At 42.3% G+C, this 22,483-nt stretch overlaps 1 protein-coding gene across 2 annotated transcripts; it reads right to left on the minus strand.

Moving 5' to 3' along the window:
- Positions 1-44: 44 nt before the first annotated feature.
- Positions 45-22,334, minus strand: TPGS2 (tubulin polyglutamylase complex subunit 2). Of its 2 annotated transcripts, none has more exons than XM_039718860.1 (7): positions 22,214-22,334; positions 17,691-17,770; positions 9,814-9,901; positions 8,355-8,486; positions 6,391-6,504; positions 4,560-4,720; positions 45-2,991 (listed from the first exon to the last, which is right to left on the minus strand). In XM_039718860.1, the coding sequence occupies exons 1-7, from the start codon at positions 22,284-22,286 to the stop codon at positions 2,764-2,766; spliced, it is 876 nt and encodes a 291-aa protein (XP_039574794.1). In that variant the 5' UTR covers positions 22,287-22,334; the 3' UTR covers positions 45-2,763. The 2 variants fall into 2 exon arrangements, 1 of the variants encoding a protein (XP_039574794.1); XR_005628614.1 differs by lacking the exon at positions 45-2,991 and adding an exon at positions 4,833-4,973 and having other exon boundaries at positions 4,583-4,720; positions 22,214-22,333.
- Between the last annotated feature and the right edge of the window lie 149 nt (positions 22,335-22,483).

Here is a 22,483-nt window from a genome sequence, read left to right on the forward strand (position 1 = left end):
GTCATTTCCACCCCGATATTAAAAGCATAACTGAGGTATTGCTATGGGCTGGGGTGGGGTAGGGTGGGAAGTACTGACATGTGTGCTTTCTCATTAGGGCTCACTTCATGTCAGTAAGAGCAGCTGCAACAGATCTGCACCTGTCTCAAGATGCACATGGGCTTGAGAGGGTGCACCAGAGGATTTCTTGTCATCTGGGGGTGGCAGAGAAGGGCAATGCAGCAATGGCATTTGAAGGTGGGCCTTTGGCAGTGCTGGGAGAAGCAAAATGTACATGAGCATGGGCTGGTGGCTGCAGAGATTTTGCACAGTGACTGCAGGCCAGAAGTAGAACAGCTGCCACAAAGTTCAGTCTTCTGGCCTGTGTGAAATAAACTGGGAATTTCTGAGTAGCTCAAGAAGGATAAGCTAAAAGCACTGTAACCCATCCCTTCTCAGGGAGAGATTCTCTAATGCCTTGAAGAAGCACCTCAAACAATCCATCCTGAACACTGCTCTTGCCTTTGCACCCCATGTCCAAGTGCTCTCCAAAGCACCTTCAAATACCCAATCATTTTGGAGGAAAATACTCAAATATTTATTAAAATACAATTAAGCACTTACAGGATGGCTTCATCTTTCTGAAGGCCATACACATACTCATGAAAGCCTCACAACATCCCTGTGAGGTAGGTTTGTCTTGTGTAATTATGTGGTAGTTATTCAAAAATTAGAGATGATGCTGTTTAAATAGTCAATGCTTGAAAACAGTGATTTTGATTTCCACATTCAGTCACAAAATGTGTTGGGTGCTGCCATGATTCCAGTGTATTTGGAAGACAAAATAGCATAGAAAAGTAATAGAAACAAACAGGAGTAACTGAAAACCAGCAGTAAATGGGTTAAAGTGCAGTTCTAGTCTGAAAACTTACAGTACAAAAAACAGCATCAGGGGCTTCTAAGGCTGTAGGAACTCAGTGGCCCCTGGTGAGATCCTGCCCAACTGCAAAGTGTCTGTTTCAATGGTCAGCTTTGCAAATGAATGTGTGACAAACCAAGAAGTCCTCCTGGCTGACGGGACTCAACACCATTGACTCTCTGCTCAGCAGTTCCCACAAAGGGAAGCAACAAAGGATTGCTGCTTCTGGCTTCAGGATTACGGCAAATCATGTCACCATTTGAAAAGATACAGCACTGTCTTGGTTTGAAAAGACAGGTGTCTGCTAAGGAAGGCAAGAGCGTCCCCTGAACAGGAAACTGTAAAAGCCCTCCCTCTGAATTGTTACAAATTTGAAATTAAGGGGGGCTCTCAGGCAAAGATATGGGAGCAGGAATAACAGTTCTTTATTAGGGAAGAAAATAAATATAAAATAATGCAGTAATACAAAACAACACTGAGAGAGTCAGCATACAACCTGACACCCCGTTGATGAGGGTGTTGGTAGCAGTCCAATTGGAATGGTTGCTGCAGTCCTCCTGGAGCAGCAGGTGTGGTTCTGCTGGAGCAGGGATCCTGTAGAAGGGTGTAGTCTTTCTTTGAAGATCCAGTGGAAAAGGCAGCTGCTCTTCCGGGAATACAGTGGAAAGGCTGTTCTGGTGTCCCAAAATCTTAGATTATATCAAGTTAGGAATGTTTGGCTCCTCCCCCTGGGTGGAGCATCTCACAATGGGATGCTGTAATTTTATCAGTCATACAGTGAAACTCAAGAACCCATTAACAGCAGATTAATCATCCTGGAGGGAGGACTGCAGTTTGGAAGAGACAAAGAAAACTGCCCAATTAACACGTGGGGGGATAGAATACAAGAAAATAAAGATAGTGCAGAAAGTAATCTCACCCCTAAGGAGTTGCAGCTGGGCCAATTTACCAAAGATTAGGAACAGGCCTGACTTTAACAGGCCACAGCAGTGACCAGTGAGAAGAAGAGTGCTATAAAAGAGTGGGTTGGCTGGTGGAGAGGAATTGGAGTCACTTGGCTACTTTGTGAGGAAGAAAGAGTCAGTGCTCTGAGGAGCTGCCTACGAGAAAACACCAAGAAGGAATGAGACTTTTGTGATAAGGAGACAACAGTATGGAACTTTTGCAATATGATGACAACAATAACAGAAGATAACTGCCACACCTCTAACAGATAGCAAATAGAATACATGTACTGCCTTGCAATCTAGGACAACCACAAAGGCCAAAAAGAGGTCTGGGCTGCAGAGTGAGTGGCTAGGCTAATGCAGACACATGGAAGTCACAAGTCCCATTGTACCATGAATCTCAGAGCAGAAGCTGGATGAAGCACAGGGAAGTGCAGAGTCTGATTCTATCTGGAGTGAAAGACACTTCTGTGTTCAGTGGATTGCAGCCTGCTCCCACAGCATGCAAGGTCAGGACAGTTTTCTTTCAAAGGACGTGGCAGAAACATCTTCACACCCTCTACTTCAACATGGGTCTGGTTAAAGTTACAGTGAATTACATTTGCTTTCATTTCACTGTTGCAGTTGTAAAGGAACAAAAGCTTCTCTGTGCAGCACTGACATCTAAGGTTTCTTCGTGTCCTCTGGAAAGCACATGCTGCAGGCAGCAGAAGGGAATAAAATTGATGTATCCATTTTTTTTTTGGGATCCTCCAGGAACTACATCACATCGTGGCTATATTTCATGCAAGTGCTGCAATGTGCTTCCCATGGGCACATCTATTCATGCACAAGGAACTTGGTCTGAACCACAGACACTCTGCAGCAGAAAACATCAAAGCTTATTGCAAATGTTGTCCAGGGTCAGATCTGGTGGGCTCACTTCCTTGAAGAATTCCCAGCTAGTGAGGATGTCTTGGCAGAGGTCATGCTTGTTTGACTCTTTTGGGAGCCTGGTGGCTGTGAAGGTTGTTTTTTCTTGAGCACTGGAGTTTTGTTCTTGCTTTTAAATACCTTATTGGGGTCCAGCTTGTTCACAAAGGAATCAGCTTCTTCAGACAGGAGTGCTGTGTTGATGGTTATGGGTTTATACATGTTAAACCATTGCTGAAAGGCAGCATGGTGGGGAAGAAACAGGTTAAATTCAAGCTGCAGTTAAACAATTCCACTTTGCTCCCCATCTTCCCCAAGACTTGATCTTAATCCTATGCCACTTATCAGTTTGCAGTTCATAGGACTTGGAAGAGTGCTTGTGATAAGGATACACAAGGCACAGCTACAGCCCCAGTCCTGGAACTGCATTCCAGATAGGGAAGAGAACCAGACACAATCCTAACACCACCTTTCCTGCAGTGTAACTCCTATCAAGAGCAAATCCTGATTTACACCACAGGAAAAGCAGGAGGAGGGGATGAAACGAAATGACATTTATTTAAATTCAGATAAGCAGAAAGGATTAAAAAAACTTTTGGAATTTAAATGTGCTTATAAACTGAAAACCAACTAGTTGGATTTGTCAAAATATAACCTTCCTTCCCCTTTCATACGTAAAATAGTGAATTTTTTTAAACTCCTTACACAAAGTTTTGTTTGTTTGTCTTATTGTTTCTGTTTCTGATTTTCTATTTTTCCATTAACAAAGTTAGGAAATAAAACTATAGTACTTATGGTATTACAAATCAAAATGAAACCATCAGCAAAGTGTTGAGCAGGACACAGAGAAGTTCAACACCAAAATATAGATAATCATCTATTAATGTACTGCTTAGTGGAAAACAGCTTTAATATTCCCCCTTGGAAACTTTTAAAATGATAATGGTTAACAAACTAGGAGGATTTTAACCAACAGGGGCTGCAAATGATTAGGGAATATATGAATGGTTCCTCTTAAGGTTTGCAAATATACTGAACATAATAACATATTTATAGCAGGAATGTTACAGAAAGGCAGAGCACAGTGCCATGTTCATAGCCTTGACTGATAAAATCCAGTGCAGTGTAACAGGGAAGGCATCAGGAATGGAAAAAAACCCAAATTCTAGAGCCACTGTTTGATGGGAAGTCAGGAGTGATTTTAGCAATTCTGATGTGCACACAAGACCAGGGAATCTCAAGCTGGTAAGACAGCTGATGTGACTGGGTGAAGTGCAGGACACACCAGTCCCAACAGGCCTTGCCAAGGTGCACAGACACTGTGCTGGCTTATGAGCTGTGTACAGTAGGATCATCAGCTCCATTCCCTGATCTCTCACAAGATGGAGGCAGGGATAGGGCTGAAGGCCCAGTCAAACACAGAAGAACAGCAGAAGCCTCTAACAACAGGATTTTGGCATAGCAGAATAGTAATTTTAATAATAATAAGTGATTGGAATGCTCACAAGGGTTTATGTAGAGGTCTTCTGTAACTACCTCTAGGACTTGAAATTGCCCTTTTTTTGGGCATAATTTTTATCAAGACCCAACTTCTGAGAGAAAATTAGGGTTAACACAATATTAGTGAATTCAAATTACTGTGAAACATACTACTGTTAACATGTTACAAGGGAAAAACTTGTGGTCCATTCTGTGGCTCAGAAGGGAGGCCGAGCTGACAGAAGCTTGCCAAAAGGTGAGAAGATGTTTTTGCAGTCTGTACTTATGCAAAAATACTGACAGGCTGGACTCTGCTGTCCTACCTTGGCCTGGGGGCTGACCCCATAGCTGGTGAAGGCATACTGCCACTGTGGCAGACCCAGGTGGGTGATGAGCAGGCGGTAGTAGGCCGTGAAGGTTTTGGTCAGGAAATGCCAATACAGAGCTCTGTCCAGGAACCAGATCTCTGTGTCTTGGGAGACCACTAGAATAAAACAAGCACAAATTACACTGTTGCTTTGCAGTATTAAGATTAACCCCTGGCCATTGTCAGGTGGGAGACACAACACACTCATCAGAAGGGCTGTTTTATGTACCTCTAGGCTTGTTCCAGCCCAGGTGCAGAATCCAGAACTTCTCTTTGTTAAACTTTATATGGTTGGTGGTTTCACATCTCTCTTATTTGTTGAGGTCACTTTGCAGGGGCTTCGAGGGAGACATCAACACCTCCCAGTTTACTATAATGGAGAAACAATACTGCTTCCAGTCCTGTGTCCAAGCTGTTCATGAAGATACTGAAGAGCACCGGGCCCAAGATGGAGCCCTGCAGGACCCCACAGTGACCAGCTGTCAGCCTGATGTGATGACTCTTTACTATTTAGCCCTATTTACTATAAGCTTTTGTGTCCTACCCATCATCCAGTGTTCACCCACTGCACGGGGTATTTGACAAGCTGTGTGCTGGACAAGGAATGCAATGCTGTTCCTTCACAACCTGGGAGTGACATGCTACATGGAACATTCTTGGACATCAGCAACTTTGTAGTATATGTTCAAAGTACAATTATGGCAAACATTTATCCACCCCACAAAGTAAAAAGCAACTAACTCAATTGTCAGTGATCTGGATTACTGAATAGAGTCCAGAGTCTGGAAGTCACAGTAGTATGTGCTGCCAACAAAAACACATTTTGCAAAATCTTTCCACAGTGATCAAATATTTCTCTGATGGTGACACCCTTTGTAGCATAAAAAGGTTTTTTTCTTTTTCAAGGGAGATTGAGATGGTGAACACTGTCATTTAAACAGACTGTCCCTGTGTTGACATTGATACCTGTAACCAATGCTCCCTTCCCTTGCCCAGGTTATCCACTGCATGTGCTGAAATCACTAATACGGTGAGGCAAGAGGACAAGAACTTCCTGCCATGGCATTTGTGGTCACACACAATGAAAGGCACAAGATAATAACGCAAGATTTTTCTTAAGAATCTGTATATTGCAACTGCACAACCCTACACAGTAAACACACATACATCTAGTGACCTGTGGACTGTGTCAGATGACACCTATTTTACAAGTGCCTTAGGTGTTTCACTACTCTCTCACTGGTAACAGTTACCTCTGTATCTGTCAGAACAAACAGCTCAGCTCCCGTTTGTTTCTCACCTTCCCATTAACCCTTCCTGCCACATTTTGGCCAAGTTAGGCACCTGGAGACCCAGCATCCGTGCACAAAATGGAAGACCCAGTCTAATTCTGTCTCAGCTTTTTTACCATCTGACTTTGTTTCTAAGCAGTCATACCCTTTCTCATCAAAATGTAACAGCTTTGTTCCAAGACATGCAAGTAACCAGACTAGTGGAGCTCTCTATTATTTCAACTCAATTGTCTGTAGGTTACAAGTGAATACTGCCCTGTTTCTATGCATGCAGAAATCATAAGCTATAACTCAGACTCCAACACCAAAAGGAGTGAAAATGTTAGATCTAGTTAAGATTTAGCTCCTGACTTCAGTGGAGACCGAAGGACATCGCAGTAAAAGTTTCACTTACAAATGGCAAAGAAGATCAGAAATACAAGATAACTCTCCATATGTGGCCTCCAGATACAATCCACAACAAGAGATAGATAACTTTCCTTTTTTCAGTCTTACCTGGTTCAGCATGCTTATAAACAAGACACACTTTCCCATTCCCATTGCATGGGTCTAATTCAAAGACAAGACTACGAGAATCAAAGTGTGGCTTCTCTGGTTTGTCTCCATTACCTGAAACCAAGGAAAAATTTATGAAACATGTTTGGAAAACTGACTGTGACTCAGTTGCAAAGAGTCTATCTGTTTTATACATTAATAAATCAGCTGATGAAGAACTGAATCAAACTATTACATTTATACTTCTTGGAAATTATTAAGTTCCTGATGTTTAAAATAAAACCAAGCAAAAACACCCAAAAAAGTGAGAAAAATTTTAATCTCTGTTAGGAAAACAAACACAGAGTCAAAATTAGATGGCTGAAAATAGATAAGCTGACTTCTATTTCCTCCCTGGCATGAAGAGAGTCAAGGTTTACAGATGTCACCCCTGAGGTTTGTCTAATCTTTTGTTAAAGTTCTCCAGTGTTAGAGAAGGCACAGGCATAATCTCTAAGTACTCAACCCAAATCCATCACTTATCACTTACAAGTTTTCCTCATGGATCCTGAATCTTCCCTGCTACAATTGAAGCCCATTATTTCTGTTGTATATATGATTCCTTTTTTTTTGGTCCTGATTTATTTTTTTCTAAGGAGGACAGGAAGAACAATTTAGTCTTTTTCTCTTGGGACAAGACTTCAATGAAATTGCAGATATATATATTTCTCCATACATTCCAGTGCGACATGAGCTTCCTTCTCAACAACCACATTTGACTCTTATTCAACCTGAGACCCTCAACCATCACTGAACATTTCTAGGACTGCAGCCAAACTGGAACGTCAAAACTACTTTAAACCACATTTAGAAGCTGGAAGAGCTTATAGAGGTGTAGAGACAAGACTGAAATCAAATAGCATTCTTTTAAGAAATTGGTTTGACACCTGGCTGTGTTCTTATCCTCTTGATTTTTTCAGTTGGATATGAGAGCTCTGACAAAATGAGTGGGCTTTCTTTTTCTTTTTTAGTCTCTCCAAATAGCAGCATTCCCAGCATTTTTAGGCAGGGTAGCCTCATAGTTATATGTACATATACCAGTTACTTTTCCAATTCCAGCTGTCTTCACTACCAAAACAAAACCTGTTATCTTTTGTTCATTGAACACCTTAAGCACACAAAGATTTTGGAAACTGAATCACTGGAGCAAGGCTCAGGTGAAAGTTTAAACAGGGAAAGGCTGTTAAAAGAGGATGCAAATAACACTAATCCCCACGACATTCACATCATACAGACCTACCTGCCAAGGCTGTAGGGAACTAATCAGACACATAATAGATCCTGCCCAGGAGACAGAAAGTCACAGAATCACAGAATGGTTTGGGATGGAAATGGATCTTGAAGATCATCTTGCTCCAACTGCCCTGACATGGACAGGGACACCCTTCTGTAAACCAGGCTGCTAGACCAAGTAATCCCCATCTAGCTGGAGTGACCTTTTCTGTTGCTGTATTGTAGAATGGAAGGGCCATTAAAGATCTTTTTGTTCCAATTTGCCTGCCACGGGGGATAGGTGAGGTGCTAAGATATTGGATTTGTTCAGCCTGGAAAAGAGAAGGCTTCAGGGTGACCTAACTGTGGCCTTCCAGTACTTGGAAGGGAGCCTACAAGAAAGATGGAGAGGGACTTTTTACAAGGATATTTAGTGACAGAATAAGAGGGAGTGGCTTCACACTGACAGAAGGCAGATTTACATTAGATATCGGAAAAAATTCTTTACTGTGAGGGTGATGAGGCGCTGGCATAGGCTGCCCAGAGAAACTGTGGATGCCCCAACCCTGGAAGTGTATAAGGCTATGCTGGAGGGAGCTCTGAGCAACCTGGGGGAAAGTGTTTGGTCCACGCATCTTGTGCTGTATTCTAACATTAACAGAACAAAAGGGATGAGACAGAGCAGGTTTTCTAGCCTGTTAACTGTGCCTTACCTTCCTCGTCTGTGTCATCTTCCAGGTCAGCAAGAGTTGGAGCACTAGGCAGAGTGTACATAGAGGAACCCCCAAGCCTACACAGCTTGGAGACACTGTTAATCACCATGGAGCCCAGGGGCATCGGGGTATCTGCAACAAAACCAATCACTAATCACATCCAGTGTCAAGAAGTCATGGGAGGCATTTATTTTCCTCCAAATATCAACCTCTGTGAGGTGAAGAATCATTACACCCAAAAGATTTGGACATTTAACTTAAGTAAGACTCTACAAGAGTAAAAATGAGGCTTTTTCAAATACAGACTTCCACTTACATGTGATGCAAAACCATCTCAGAGCTGTAAAGGTATGGGAATTACACTTTTGGCAAGGACTGTCCTGCAGCTGTCAGCTTAGTCCTGTGAAAAATTAAAAATCCTGGCTACGTGATTTCAGCTACAGCCTCTTCCTCAAAGCTTCTTTCCCTGCTACTGCCCTTCCTATCAGAAACCACACCACACATGCACAGCTTTCTGGGAAGCTTGTCCTCTTCCACTCCATGTATGTTTAGGGTACATCCTCCTGGTTCCCATCTCCACAGAGGACTTTATCAGTGCATCAACATTCCTGAAAGAATCCTACAGGACTCATCCATGTTTCTGAGGACTCACAATGCTACCAGACATCAAGGCAGCAAGCACCCTGTTCAGCCACGTGCCAGTGTGAAGGGTCTCAGAAGGCACTGCTGGATGTTTGCTCAAACAAGATAGTTGTACCAGCAGCCTTGGTCTCTGTGCACTTGTGAACCCTGAAAACAAGACTCCTCAGAGGTCATTAGTCCCACTTGAAACATGATCAAAGTCATGCAGGTGCTAAGGCACTGATGTGAACTGTCTCTGAAATGCCATTTACTTCCTGAGGAAGACTCTGCATTAGACACCCATGTCCAGAAGTGAGCGGGGTCCACATCCCGATTGGAGAACCCTGCCTGAAGGCAATGAGAGCCAGGATAACATCTGCGGAGTAAGCAAACTACCTGATTTTTGCCAAACAAAAGCTTGGACTTTAGATGGTGGAAAGCAGAATTGGGCTCCAATGTGTACATACACATTTTATCAGAGGGTGACTCTTCCGACTTATTTATGATGGGATACTGAGCTACAGCTGTTTCTCTCTACATGAACTACATACAGAGAGAGTCGGGTATGAGGTTTAAATGACACACCTAAATCTGAGTGTCAACAGTTGTCAGTGTATTACAGGGCAGAATTTATGTCATGAATAATTAGTTTCTTCCCAGAAAGAAAGAGTGTATGCACCTCCTCTGTGGGATGCCAGAACATGCAAGCAATAGATTTTGCCCTGAGAGATGTGTATTGATTGTGCAGAAAGTAAGTTTGAAATTAAAGAGGTTCTGCAAAGGAAGGGCTGGTTGCAATGAATTGAGCTTGTCAGTGGAGGAGAACACAGGGACTCACCATCAGTCTTCACACTCCAGGTCATCTGGAAGCCATCGGTCATCAGATAGAAATTCTTTAAATCCTCAGGTAATACACAGGAGTTTTTCTGCAAATTACAATCAAAGTGTAATGGGAAAATGCAGAACATGCCTCAAACCCTGAGAACAACTGAAAACTGGTACAGAAATATTTGCCACCAAGTTTCTTGCTTAATTCCAAGGTGACTCAAATCAGTTCAAATATCTCATTCTAAAGCCTTGAGAAACAAACTGCGTATTTCTTGGGACTCTACTAGTCTTAACAAAGGTAGCTTGGGCAAATTTCACAATTAACAACTGTCATCACAAAACTATTACAGCATTGTTCCCAAACTGAGATACTGTATTACCTTTTGAGATTAGCAGCCACTGCAAACTCACATAAATCAGAACAATCAGCTTTTTCACATATATGGTTTAAAAGAGTAGGGTTTTCCTTTAAGTGAAATCAGATTATACTTGCCAATTCCACTAAAGCATGTACAATATTAGCACAATGACTCTCTTCTTCTGAGGGATTTCAGCTCCAAGGAGGTGTAAGAAGCACAGACTCAAAAGCTGCACATACTCAAGTAGATCTGATGTTTCACTTAACAAAGTATGTGTGCAAGCACATGCAAAGCCAGACTCACAAATCTGCTGATCTGGCTTCATCCCTCTAAACTTCAGTGAATGGCTGTGGCTCCTAAGCCTGCTTCCTTTTGAGCCACCAGTGAAAGAGGCAACCCCAGTGAGCTCAAGTTTCTAGGAACCAGAAAACTTCTCTTATACCTGTGCTGGTTGTGGAAGGTGTCGTTCTTAACTTAGACTCTTCAGTTAAGCTGCAAATACAAGGATGGAAGGATAAAGGCTTAATCCTCAGAACAAAAAGAAGCCCAAAGAACTATAGGCATTTCTAGACCCTGCTCCTGGGGACAGGACTGGCTGCAGACCAGTGACCCTCAGCTCTTGCTGAAGTGTCAAGTACATAAAATTAAAAGAATGGAAGCCGCCAGTTTTAATAACACAAGCAAAAACCACGACTAAAGGAGTTACCTGGTGGTCTGTTTGTAACTGTTTTAGAGAAAAAAACAGATTGACTTCAGTCAGGTCAAATTTGAAATAGTCACATTCAGGACTCCAAAAGAATCAGACCTCAAAACTCAGGAGAGTGTCCTGTGATGGAGGTTCCACAATCTGTGTATGCTGACTTGCCCAAGGGCTGCACTACTCTTATTTGTTTCATTAAATAAAGAGAGAATATTCTAGTAAACAGTAGTTAAAGAATAGGAAGATGCACATGCAGTTCAAATATCTCTGCTTCACTTGGGGCATGCATTAGTTAACATTTTAAGAGAAGAGAGATGTATCTATCCAACAAGAGCAACCTGCCAGCTGTGAATCCAGCTGCAATGTTGGCCTCTAGTCATCAGCTGCTGGGGAAGGGAAGGTGCTGGTCTCATCCTGTTCACATGTCCTCCCTCCCCTAGGACCCGAACAGCCTTTCTGCCTGTTAAAGCCTTATTCACAGACATTTTCTTTGGGTTGCTACTGTCTCTGTCTCCTAAACTGGGGTGTACATACTGTGTAGAAGCACCTAATCTGCCAACAGTCTTGTGCTTGTTAATTTACTTTTAAAGCACATGCATTAATGTTGATTGACTGCTACTGACGAGTCCCAGACACTAATGGCTTTGCAGCTTGCAATAGGGCAGGTCACTTTACTTGCTTCATCAAGCACCCTGGCCACTAGCTCAGAGCTTTCTTAATCAAGATAGAGAAAATCTTCAGGGTCCACAGGCCTTAAAGCAGATAACTCTGCAGACACTGCAGAGGCTGTTTTGAGAAGAATTTACCATCCTGCGACAAGAGTCTGCTGATGGCTGAGGACCTGGTGGTAAGTTTAAGGTAGTCAGTAAACCACATGGACATATCTGAAGTTCTTCAAATGCCTTTAACCAACACACCTTTTTCTGTGGTTCTCCTCAGTCCTAAATATTTATAATTTCGTGCTGTGCTTTCATCACTTCCAGTTTCAAGGTGTACCTGTAAGCACAGTGACTATGGCTAAAACTATGAAGAAAGAAAGTATTACAGACCTGCTACAAAGCCTCAGCAGAGTACAAAAGTTAACATAACTTTGACTACATTTCAAATCCCCCAATTCAAACTAATTCATTGCAGCAGTAAAAACACATCTGTGAATGGGTCACCCAGCTTCAGTGGGTGTTCTTCTCCAAGCAGGAGAACCAGACCCACTAGGACGACAAAATCTAAAGTTTTAAAACTTCCACTGTAGTATCCACATAAATCCTGCTACAACTCAGGCACCGTCCAATTTAGCAAATAACAGCTAAGACAAGAGAAAAATCACATCTGAATAGGTTTTATGCTCTGAATCCTCCTTTTGAAAAAGATCAGCATGTGCATGTTTCTTCAGCTGGCCGCTCTCTGAATTTATTTCAGGATTCTCTAAACCACACTGCTGCAAAATATATGGGTAGAAAATGCAGTACCAGAGCAGGTCTGAGGTCTATAGAAAAAGGCCTGTAAATAAAAAACTTCATTAACAGCCATTTCTCTCATCTGATGGAAAGGACTGACTGATCTGTCATATCGTCAGCTTAGTCACATGAGAGTACAACATCAGAACAGTAATCTTCTGACAGCAGTCACAGCAACACGACACTATATACAAAAAATGGCTTATCAAACTCTGTGTTCTTCTTGCTCAACTGGTAGTTGTCAGGATTGTGTTCTCCAGTCCCATAAAAGACACTGTTTCTAAATAACATGTCAGACTTGGCTTAACCACAGCCCTGGCAAGCAGCTGTTTTCATTTCAGTTATCTGGTTACACTCATCAGCTCATAAAACAAAATATCCTAAGTTCTTAATATGGTGTGAGAGGTCTATTCCTTTTCTTTGTTCTATGTAATATCTCAAAATAGTCTCCCAAGAAAGCACAGTCCATTGAGTACAGAGGAAAATATGAGAATCCCATTTTTGAGGCCAGGACCCAATTAGAAAATGGATCCAAAGCTAAGAACCCTGATACACAGCAATTCACTTGAAACACTTGAAACAATGTCTCTCAAGCAGATACACTAAAGAAACAGAAAGCAATCAAAACATACAGCTCTAGAGAGACTCCTCTAAAAACTTGAGTAAGTTTTACCCAACTTCTGGGGAGAGAAGGAAGGCATTCATGTCACTTCTAGAGCTTCCAAGAAATAGACCACATCAGCAGCCACCCTTTTCTCTCCTTAATGTCTTGCAGTTTTATTGTTGGTTTGTCCTAGCTGTCAGTGAATATTGACGTTAATTTATGTAACATATTGAAATGTTCTTGCACCTTTAATAAATCTGACCTGGGGAGCTCCCAGGAGATCACCTTGATCCCCTGCTGCAGAGAACAGGATTTCAAAGTTCTCTTGAGGATATTGTTGTGCAGCCAGTTTTTCAATATGTTATAAAGCTTAACAAGAGGGGGAGCACTCTGTAAGAAACACTATTTACCTGCCAGAAGTCCTCCAGCCTGTTCCCCATCATGCAGCTTGAAGAAACACAGCTTCCCTCATGCACTGGCCCTGCTGGATCCATTTCCCCATCTCTCCCACAGTCACAGCCACAAGGCAGGCTCAAGGTGGGTAGGTCCTGTGCTCATGGGGATCAAGGATGGGAGGCTTGGCAAATATTAAGGGAGGGCAAGAAGGATGCCAAGAAGGACTGTTGAAGGTGTGCACCCTGCATGCATATTTGGACTCAAAAAGAGATGCTGTAGAAGCAAGGATGATGACATTCCAGACGTGTGCTAGAAATACTATGCAGTAGAGAGGGAGCAACTCAGAAGGTTCCTGGATGGTGTGTAAGGGTTCAAATGAGGAACCAGGAAACTACAGGCCTGTCAGCCTGAGCTCAGGAGATCTTCTTGAGTGCCCATCATATGGCACCTACAGGAGATCCAGGGCTTCAGGCCCAGCCAGCATGGGTTTGTCAAAGGCATATCTGCCTGACCCAATCTCCTTCTGTAACACAGTGACCCTCTTAGTGGACAGGGGAAAGTCCAGGGATGTTGACTTCCTCCTGGACTTTAGAAAACTCTTTAACACTGTAACCCATAGAATTCTCCTGGAGACACCAGCTGCTTGTGGCTTAGATGCTCCATTCTTCGAGTTAAAAACTGGCTGCTGGCCTGGCCCAGAGAGTGCTGGTGAATGGAATTACTTGCAGAGGCAGCTGGTCACTGGTGGTGTCCCCCAGGGCTCTGTACTGGAGACTCTGTACTGTGCTGGTTTTTATCTTTATTGATGATCTGAGTGAGGGCATCAAGAGCTCCTGTGGTCAGTTTGAGGACAAGGCCAAGCTGGGTGTGAGTGCTGAGCTGCTGGAGGGCAGGGGCTCTGCAGAGGGATCTGCACAGGCTGGGTCTCAAGTACCTCTGTGTCCCTCTAACAAAAATGCAATTTTCTATTTTTTGAAAATCAAAACAGTGATGTGACTAATTTTTCTTCCAGCTGACACAAAAAAGAAAGTGTGATTCATACACTGCACCAGAGTGCCTCCTAGCAGTATTGGAGTGTAACACCTATTTCTAAAAATTGCATGTGGAGGAGAGTAGGGCCATTGCCAGCCTAATTTTAGGAGTGGGAAAGGTTTCTAAGGTTGATATAGTTATTAGCACTTGTTTTCTGGTGACCAGGTGACTCTGTCTCTACTCCCTCTTGTAATTCTTGTCTCTCTACCTTGGGGAAAAGTTAACATCTTAGTAGGTTTAAATATGAGGAAATATTGAAAAATCTGGTTTTATTAAAATATAACGAACTGCCTACAATTTTAGGGGAAGTGATGCTTTACCCATGTAAGTACACTTGGCAATCCTTAAACATTTTTGTGCATGTGCTGATTTCTCATAAATTCTTCAGGAGTGATTTCCAGCTTGATTTCCTGACATGTAACATTTAACAGCTCTTTCTGCACTGGAAAAAAATCTCTTCTCTCCTACAGCCTTACTGCACTAACTCCTGTCGTGAAGCTCAGCTTCCCCTGCAAAGCTTCATGGCAGCTAAGGGACATTCAAGAAGCTTAAGATTTTAAAGATTATTTTAATCCCAGCAAGGTGAGATTTTAAAACACAGCAGTATCCAGTTATATAGCAGCACAAACACGGCACAGCACAATTTAAAAAACATCTTAGTAGGTTTAAATATGAGGAAATATTGAAAAATCTGGTTTTATTAAAATATAACGAACTGCCTACAATTTTAGGGGAAGTGATGCTTTACCCATGTAAGTACACTTGGCAATCCTTAAACATTTTTGTGCATGTGCTGATTTCTCATAAATTCTTCAGGAGTGATTTTCAGCTTGATTTCCTGACATGTAACACTTAGCAGCTCTTTCTGCACTGGAAAAAATCTCTTCTCTCCTACAGCCTTACTGCACTAACTCCGGTCATGAAGCTCAGCTTCCCCTGCAAAACTTCATGGCAGCTAAGGGACATTCAACAAGCTTAAGATTTTAAAGATTATTTTAATCCCAGCAAGGTGAGATTTTAAAACACAGCAGTATCCAGTTATATAGCAGCACAAACACGGCACAGCACAATTTAAAAAACTGATGGAAACAAAAAATGCATATACCCAGCATGAGTAAAATAATATGTTAATTAATAATTTTTAAAAGGTTGATTTTCTCTTAAGAGCTTCTGAACACCTGGATTTTTTTTTCAGTAAAACAATCTTTCCTTGCAAAACTGAAATAGGGGTGGAAAAATTGATTCCATTAAACAATAATCTAAAGAACAAAGCTTTTATTTGGTGAGTCTCAAGAGAGAGAGTGAAGTTGTTGGGGGGAAAATAATGTAGTTTTGGGAACACTTTCACCAGTTTTTCCTACATCACAGAAAAACAGCTTCAAAAGTTTGCAAATAGTTTCATAACAAAAGATGTAGAGGGAAGTTAAAAATATACTCTGATGAAATATTTTTAAAAATCTAAGCCTGGGAGAAATGATTATGTGTATAAGTATTGCCACCTAGTGGTCATAAATCTGATAAAAACAAACGTATTCAAATTCAAGAAAGGCAAGCTTCAGGAAAAATGAGGTACAAGTTCATCCTGGAATGGCTTTGTGAATTGTTGAGTGCATTGCACTTAATCATCATGGCAGGACATTTTGTCCTGCAACTGTGGAGACTGGGTTAGATTTACACTTCATCCCCAGAGCTCAAGGGAAGAAAAAAAAAAAAGGGAAAAAATCCAGTTACCTTTTAATTTGAGAAGGGAGCTTTAATTTGTCAACACAAAGGGAACCAAAACCAAAGAAACAGACAACCAAGTCCTTCACTATTAGAAGTCCAACACAACTGTACTCATTTAATTTTCAATATTTACTTTCACAATTGACTTAGTCTGTTCCTGGGTAGAGGGGGAGGGTGGGAACTGAAATTTGTTTTGGCCTCTCTTGAATGAAGTGCTTCAGCTACAGCATTTGTTTGGCTTCACAAGAATAGCTCAGTTGTGAAATAAACCCATTTTAGTTTAGAGGAGAAGCAGCACCTGAAAATGAGAGGAATGAGCACTGTGTCCAGGAGAAGCAGTCCTCTCCACTCAACAGAAGAATGAGCAAATATCACTCTGTGTTCCCAACCTGAGCTGGCTTACAGTCATGGTGCCTCAAACTTTCCAGCTCAGGTAACCCAATACCTGAACAACAGCTACAGGAAACCAGGGATCGGTTTACACAAACCTGAAAAACAGGACATTTCTCCCTGACCACAACTGCTGACTTCTGAACAAGTTTCAGTAAGTAACACAGGTTTACACCACATACACTCCGACCTGGAATATATATATATATGTAAAAATATATATTTATATGTTCTTGATAAATGTCACTAATTGGAACAGAGCATTACCAAAACGAGTGTAAGACTTTTCCTCACTGTTTAGGAAAAGCAGTAAATGGCACGGTGTCAAAGGGGAAGGTATTTTATGCAGTGGTAACAAGAGCAGTCTCTGGGAGCAGCTGCTTTAGGCCACAGCCAGGGTCTGAGGCAGGGTGATTCACTCAACTCCATTCCCTGCCATGTCCCTTTCCAAAGCCCACAGTGCTTCTACTGTCCCATGCCTACACAAGCAACACCTACCAAGCAGTTACTCAACCATGGCCATGGGATTAATGAAGATATGTATATTCCAAAAAGGGAATGAAAATGCCCTGAGTCACACAACAGTTTTCAGGAGCCCCCTGATCACACACACTGATGCAGTAAGGTCAGGTGATGCAGAGTAAAGGTAGCACGTGTCCTTTCATAGTCTTCTAGAACAGGCAACAGGACATGCACTGGCCAAGAGACTGGGTTGGGCAGCCAAAGAGGAGGAGAAAGAAAGGGATATGAGAAATTGCATGGCTGAGACTAAAAATAGAAAAAGATAACTGGAATAAACTGGGTAGCTCAGTGTTATTTGCCAGCTTGAGGCCTTTACCTTTAATGGCCATGGATAATAATGCACTGCTTCATTTTATTTGAAAGGGAGTTGGAAAATGTTTTCAGACTTGAGTCAGAAGACTGTTTGCTCCCCACTGAGTCACCACTGTAGCTGCCTACTACACTTATGTGGTTTCTTCTTAGAGCTGTCATGCTGAATGTACCCACATTGATGATATTTCTCTAACAGATCAGGTGCATGTGACAGCCTAAAAGAGTGATACCTGATTAAGAAAAACCCAACAACACCTGTTCAGGCTGCACTGTACATCAAACTTGGTAACAAGCTGTCTCATAAACACAAGGTTGCCATTGCATTTGGCATTCTCCACGGGCTGCTGCACATTCAAACTGACCTCACTGCAGTTTTATCAGGAAAATACTCACTTGTTCCCAAGAGACAATTGTGTGGCGTTCAGCTGGCTCCTTTTCCACAAAATTCACCTCAGCAACTCCAGGGGAAGTCTCTGAAACGAAAAGAGGAGCATGTTTGCAGCTGGCATGGGTGACACCAACACTGTGAGACAGACAATTTTGCAAACTAATCTGAGTGACAGCCAGGGAAAAGGCATTAATGATTGCAAGTGTTGTGCTGGTGACTGAGCAGTCACTTTCTTTTGTCTGTAACTGTACTTTGCATGTCTAGGCATGAGGATGTCTAGTGCTGCACAAAATGTTATCCTTTGATTTTTTTAATACATATATATGTACATATCATGATATATCTACACATACACTAATTTAGTGGGTGGCATTCCTGCCCAGGGTGGGAGGGGTTAGAACAAGGTGATCTTTAAGGTCCCTTCCAACTCAAACCATTCTACGATGTAAGGGCACACAATTTGTCTTCAAGGTGTGATCTTTTGCAGAGGCTTTATGGAAAATGAAAAAAAAAAAATCAGTGATGGGTTTTGAGGCGTATTCTTATGAATCTTTATTTGTAAGCATGCCCTGTGGTTTTGGTTGGGTAGGATATCCTCACCTGGGCACAAGATGTAGTGCAGTGCTGCTGTGAACTGCTAACAACCTTATTCCACAAGGGCAGGCACATTTCAGCTCTGGATTCAGTGGGTTTGGACAGACACAGAACCTGATCATGCTGAAGAGATCTGCATGAGCAAACATCAATTCTCTGGAACCTCAGATGGACACATGAAAATCTGTTACAAGCACTGAATTTGTATCAATCTATAAAAATCTTCTGAGTACTTTATGGGAAAGAATGCTATATAAATGTAAGATACTAAGCCACATGGTGCTTTCAGGTGTGTGATGGAAGAATAGACTCCTTTACAATTACTATTTTGTAATGTTTTATGTCATCCACAGCCAACTGAAATAATTCCCACTGAGATAATTCTCTTTGGATCAAGTCCAGAAAGACTACTAAATTGTTGTGGGAACTGCAAGCCCAGCAGACAGGGCTATGGAATAGAAGTGGTAACTATGCAAGGCTTTCAGGACTGGCTCTGCTGTGAAAGTACTGGCCCCTAAAGCAGTCACACACATTACAATTGCTTTCTGGTAAAACATACACAGTGCACCAGACAGGAAAAGCAGGCACTAGAGAGCTTTGGTTTGTTTTTTATCTTCAATGCCAGGCTTTTAATTCTATCAATAGCATTGGCCTTGTCTGTTCTGTTGGTGGAAGAGTGGGACTCAGTTTCAGGAAGCCTAAACTTCACTTGAGTTGGAAATATTGATTGTTACATTGTCAGATAACTGAGAAGATAAAACATGGCATCAGATAAACAAACTCCAAGTTAAAGACACCAAAAAAAATCATAGTTGGTCACATAGTTAAATTTATCTGGCCAAGGGGGACCCACAACATAGAGAAGACTCTGATGTTTCACCAAGTTTCTTCTGGTAGGTGGGTCCAAGGCAGGGCAATCTGTCTCTTGCTCAAATATAAGCTGTCTGAACAAGAGAGTGGAATCAATTACCTAACTGGTCTTTTCCATCTAAGCCATGCAAACCTTATGACATGTTGAGGAGATTATAATAACAGAGTAATTGTTATTTCTGTGATCAAAGAAAACAGCAGGGATGTTTAATTCATCATGCACAACATCTTGGCTGGGATGACAGAAGATTAAATGTCATATCAGTCAAAGAAGATGTCTAGGAATGAGAGAATGCAACTTCTAAAGAGGTCTGAACCAAATCCAACATCAAAAGAAAGAGAAATTCCATCTTAAAAGCCCAAATATTATATTAAAAATATACTGTGGGTAAACTGAAGACCATGTTTAATAGATGCATGTAGGTATGGACAGGAGCGCCATTTGGGTAAATTTTGCAATTAATTGCTTTTCTTTCTAGATGGAAGAAATGAAGAAGCCACTTTAGTGGCACCTAGATACATGATAAAGCTTAACTTCTTCAGACTACACCCTATAAATTAATCTGAGTCAAGATCATAGTAAACTCTGCCCTATTTTTAGGACATTTCATCTGGAAGCTCCCAAAACCGCTTTGCACTATTAATGAGAAACAGTCAATGTAATGGTGTGACACAAAGCTGAAGCAGGAAATCACAGGATTTTCAGTCTTTACAGTACTGCTAATACTGCCTGTAAGTTGGCTAAAGACTCAGTGTAATTTTAAAATGTTTTAATAGTTATGTTCTTATCTAATATAGAGTGCTAACAGTGAAGTGTGGCTCCGTCTTGGGCAGAAGAGCTAACACCTTCCATTCTGACTTAGTTATGAATAATAAATCTTTCTGGAATTTTCTATTACTCACAGAACATCAGCAAAATTAATACTGGCAATGGGAAAGATCTCTCCCTTTTTTCCTCTCAAGGTATAGACTCCATAATGCTTGTGAGAAATATCCCTCCTTGTAGGGACTTCTACAGAGACTACAGTTAAAAAATCCCCAAACCAACAAAACAATACCTGATTGTACTTTATGCTAGGCAGAAAATATCAAGTGACTTCATGAGACTTTCCAAAAGATTTAAAGTAAGATAGTTTCCAGTAGTAATAAATACAGAGCAAGGCGTCATTCTGAATGAGATACCCTTTGTTATTTGAAAGAAACAAGCACTGAACAGACTGGTAATGTTTCCCAATTAGCTAAGCAATTAATTTGGTGGCACAGTTGAAATGCCTTAGACTACTTCACTGGAAAAAATGTGCCAAATTCCCAGCAGGTGTGGAGAGGCAGAGAAAAGAAGTGGAGTAAAACACCACTGTGATGGACACTGCTGTATTGCACAATACAAGTTGTCAACGACACAGAGAAAAAGAAGAAAACACAAACCAGGAAACACCTTCCATGTGAAAGGGACGTTGCAGGACTTTCAGAGCCATACCTGCATTGCCACGTCGTGCTGGTGTACACACATACCCAAAAGAGTTTATATGGCAACACAGCATTCGCACACAGCTCACATCTCACAGCTCTCACACACCTGAGGGAGGTGAAAATGTGGGCAGGGACAGTAATTTTTTAAAAAGAGCTACTTCAAAGAAGGTTTTGCTATGATGATCATCATCAGTTTCACTCACAGAGCAGAGATAACCTTATCCTGATCTCACAACTAACAAAACAAACAAACAGAAAAAAATCCACCCACCCCACCACCTCAAGAAGTCCAGTATTAAGTGAGTATGACAACACTGATCAGAGATTGAGGGTGAAATCCTGTCCTCACTGAAGCTCAGATAAAGAATTTAACCATGATCTTTTAATCTCATCTGTTTGAGCAGCTATACAAACCCATGTGCAACCATAGATACAGTGCAACCATAGGTACACTGAGGTTATCAGGTGAAACTCAATGCCTCTTTGGGGTGAGATAATAACAGAGCTCAATTTTGGCTCCAAGATTCCCAGGAAGAAATTCCAAGACTGCAGCTTGTAATCTTGTTGCACACATGGTTTGGGATAGATGCATGGCTTTTCAGCCTTACAAATAAGACAGTCCTGTGCTCTGTGCTGCTGAGGTATGAAAGGCCTAATGCTGAAATCCTTTGCACACACAAATACTTTCACAAATCCTTGTGATTCCACTGATATGAATAAAGTTTTTGTCTGAGAATACTTCCTTTGGATGCCTTGCAGTCCTGCTGAACTTCAGAGGGAGCTCAGGCGACGCAAGAAGGCTCAATATCTGAGCAAAACCTGGAAATTACAAGCAGGGCATTTTGTGGAACAAGCCTCAGTGTGGGAACGAGCTGCAGGGCAATTATTTATGGGGATCTGATCCCCAGCAGATTGACAAATTGGCCTTCTACCAGAACACTGATGAACCATGCTGAACTCCCCTTCATGAGGCACGCTCCCTGCTCACCCCACATCATCACAGAGGTTCAAAGTTAGGCACAATTTACACAGGAAAGTTGTGTGGAGACCTCATAGGAACATTGCAATATCTGGAGGGGGCCTACAGGGAAGCTGGAGAGGGACTCTTCATTATGAACTGTAAGTGAGAGGACAAGGAATAATGGATACAAATTGAAAGAGGGGGAATTTGGGTTGGGTATTGGGAAAATTTTCACTTAGAGGGTGGTGAGACACTGGCAGGTTTGCCCAGAGAAGCTGGGGATGTCCATCCCTGGCAGCGTTCAAGGCCAGGCTGGATAAGGCCTTGATCAACCTGCCCATGGATCAGGGCTGGGACTGCATCCATCATCTGTGCGGTCCCTTCGACTTTTTACCATTCAGAGATTCCATCATTGTTCATAAAACACCAGTTTCTCCTTCTCTGGTGTTTATGGAACCCTTAAAGTCGGGAGATTCGGGATTCCTGCCGCTGCTTCCCGAAACAAGGATGTGTCTGTGCGTGTGCATAGGCTGCTCAGCAGCGCGATTCACAGGGGGGGCTGTGACAAACGGGTGGCTACCCCCGCCCCCGGCCTGCCCCCACCCTGCCGGGCTGCAGCTCAGCGCCACTCACCCAGTATCCTTGTGACGCCCAAGGTGAGCTTGTCCAGGTAGGGCTTGATGCCGCTGGGGAGTTTTTCCTCCATCCTCCGCGGGACCCTCCTGCCTCTGCCCAGCCCGACAGAGAACAAAGCCTTTCTGGCCTTCCTACTGCCCCGTAGCCGCAGGGCACGCTGGGAATAATAGTTCTTCCGGGCTGTGCCTTGGGCGGCCCATGGCGGCCGCCAGCACTCAGAGGACCACGATTCCCGGCATGCCTCACAACGGTCCGCATGCCTCCAGC

Source organism: Passer montanus, unplaced genomic scaffold, assembly GCF_014805655.1.
Source record: "Passer montanus isolate IOZ18808 unplaced genomic scaffold, ASM1480565v1 scaffold104, whole genome shotgun sequence".
NCBI classification, from domain to species: domain Eukaryota; kingdom Metazoa; phylum Chordata; class Aves; order Passeriformes; family Passeridae; genus Passer; species Passer montanus.

Coding starts and splice junctions, on each gene's coding strand:
- TPGS2 (XM_039718860.1), bottom strand. CDS start 22,286: ATGGAGGAAAAACTCCCCAGCGGCATCAAGCCCTACCTGGACAAGCTC. Junction 6,505..8,354: donor AGATGACACAGACGAGGAAG/GTAAGGCACAGT, acceptor CCTTGGTTTCAG/GTAATGGAGACAAACCAGAG. Junction 4,721..6,390: donor TTATAAGCATGCTGAACCAG/GTAAGACTGAAA, acceptor GTTTTATTCTAG/TGGTCTCCCAAGACACAGAG.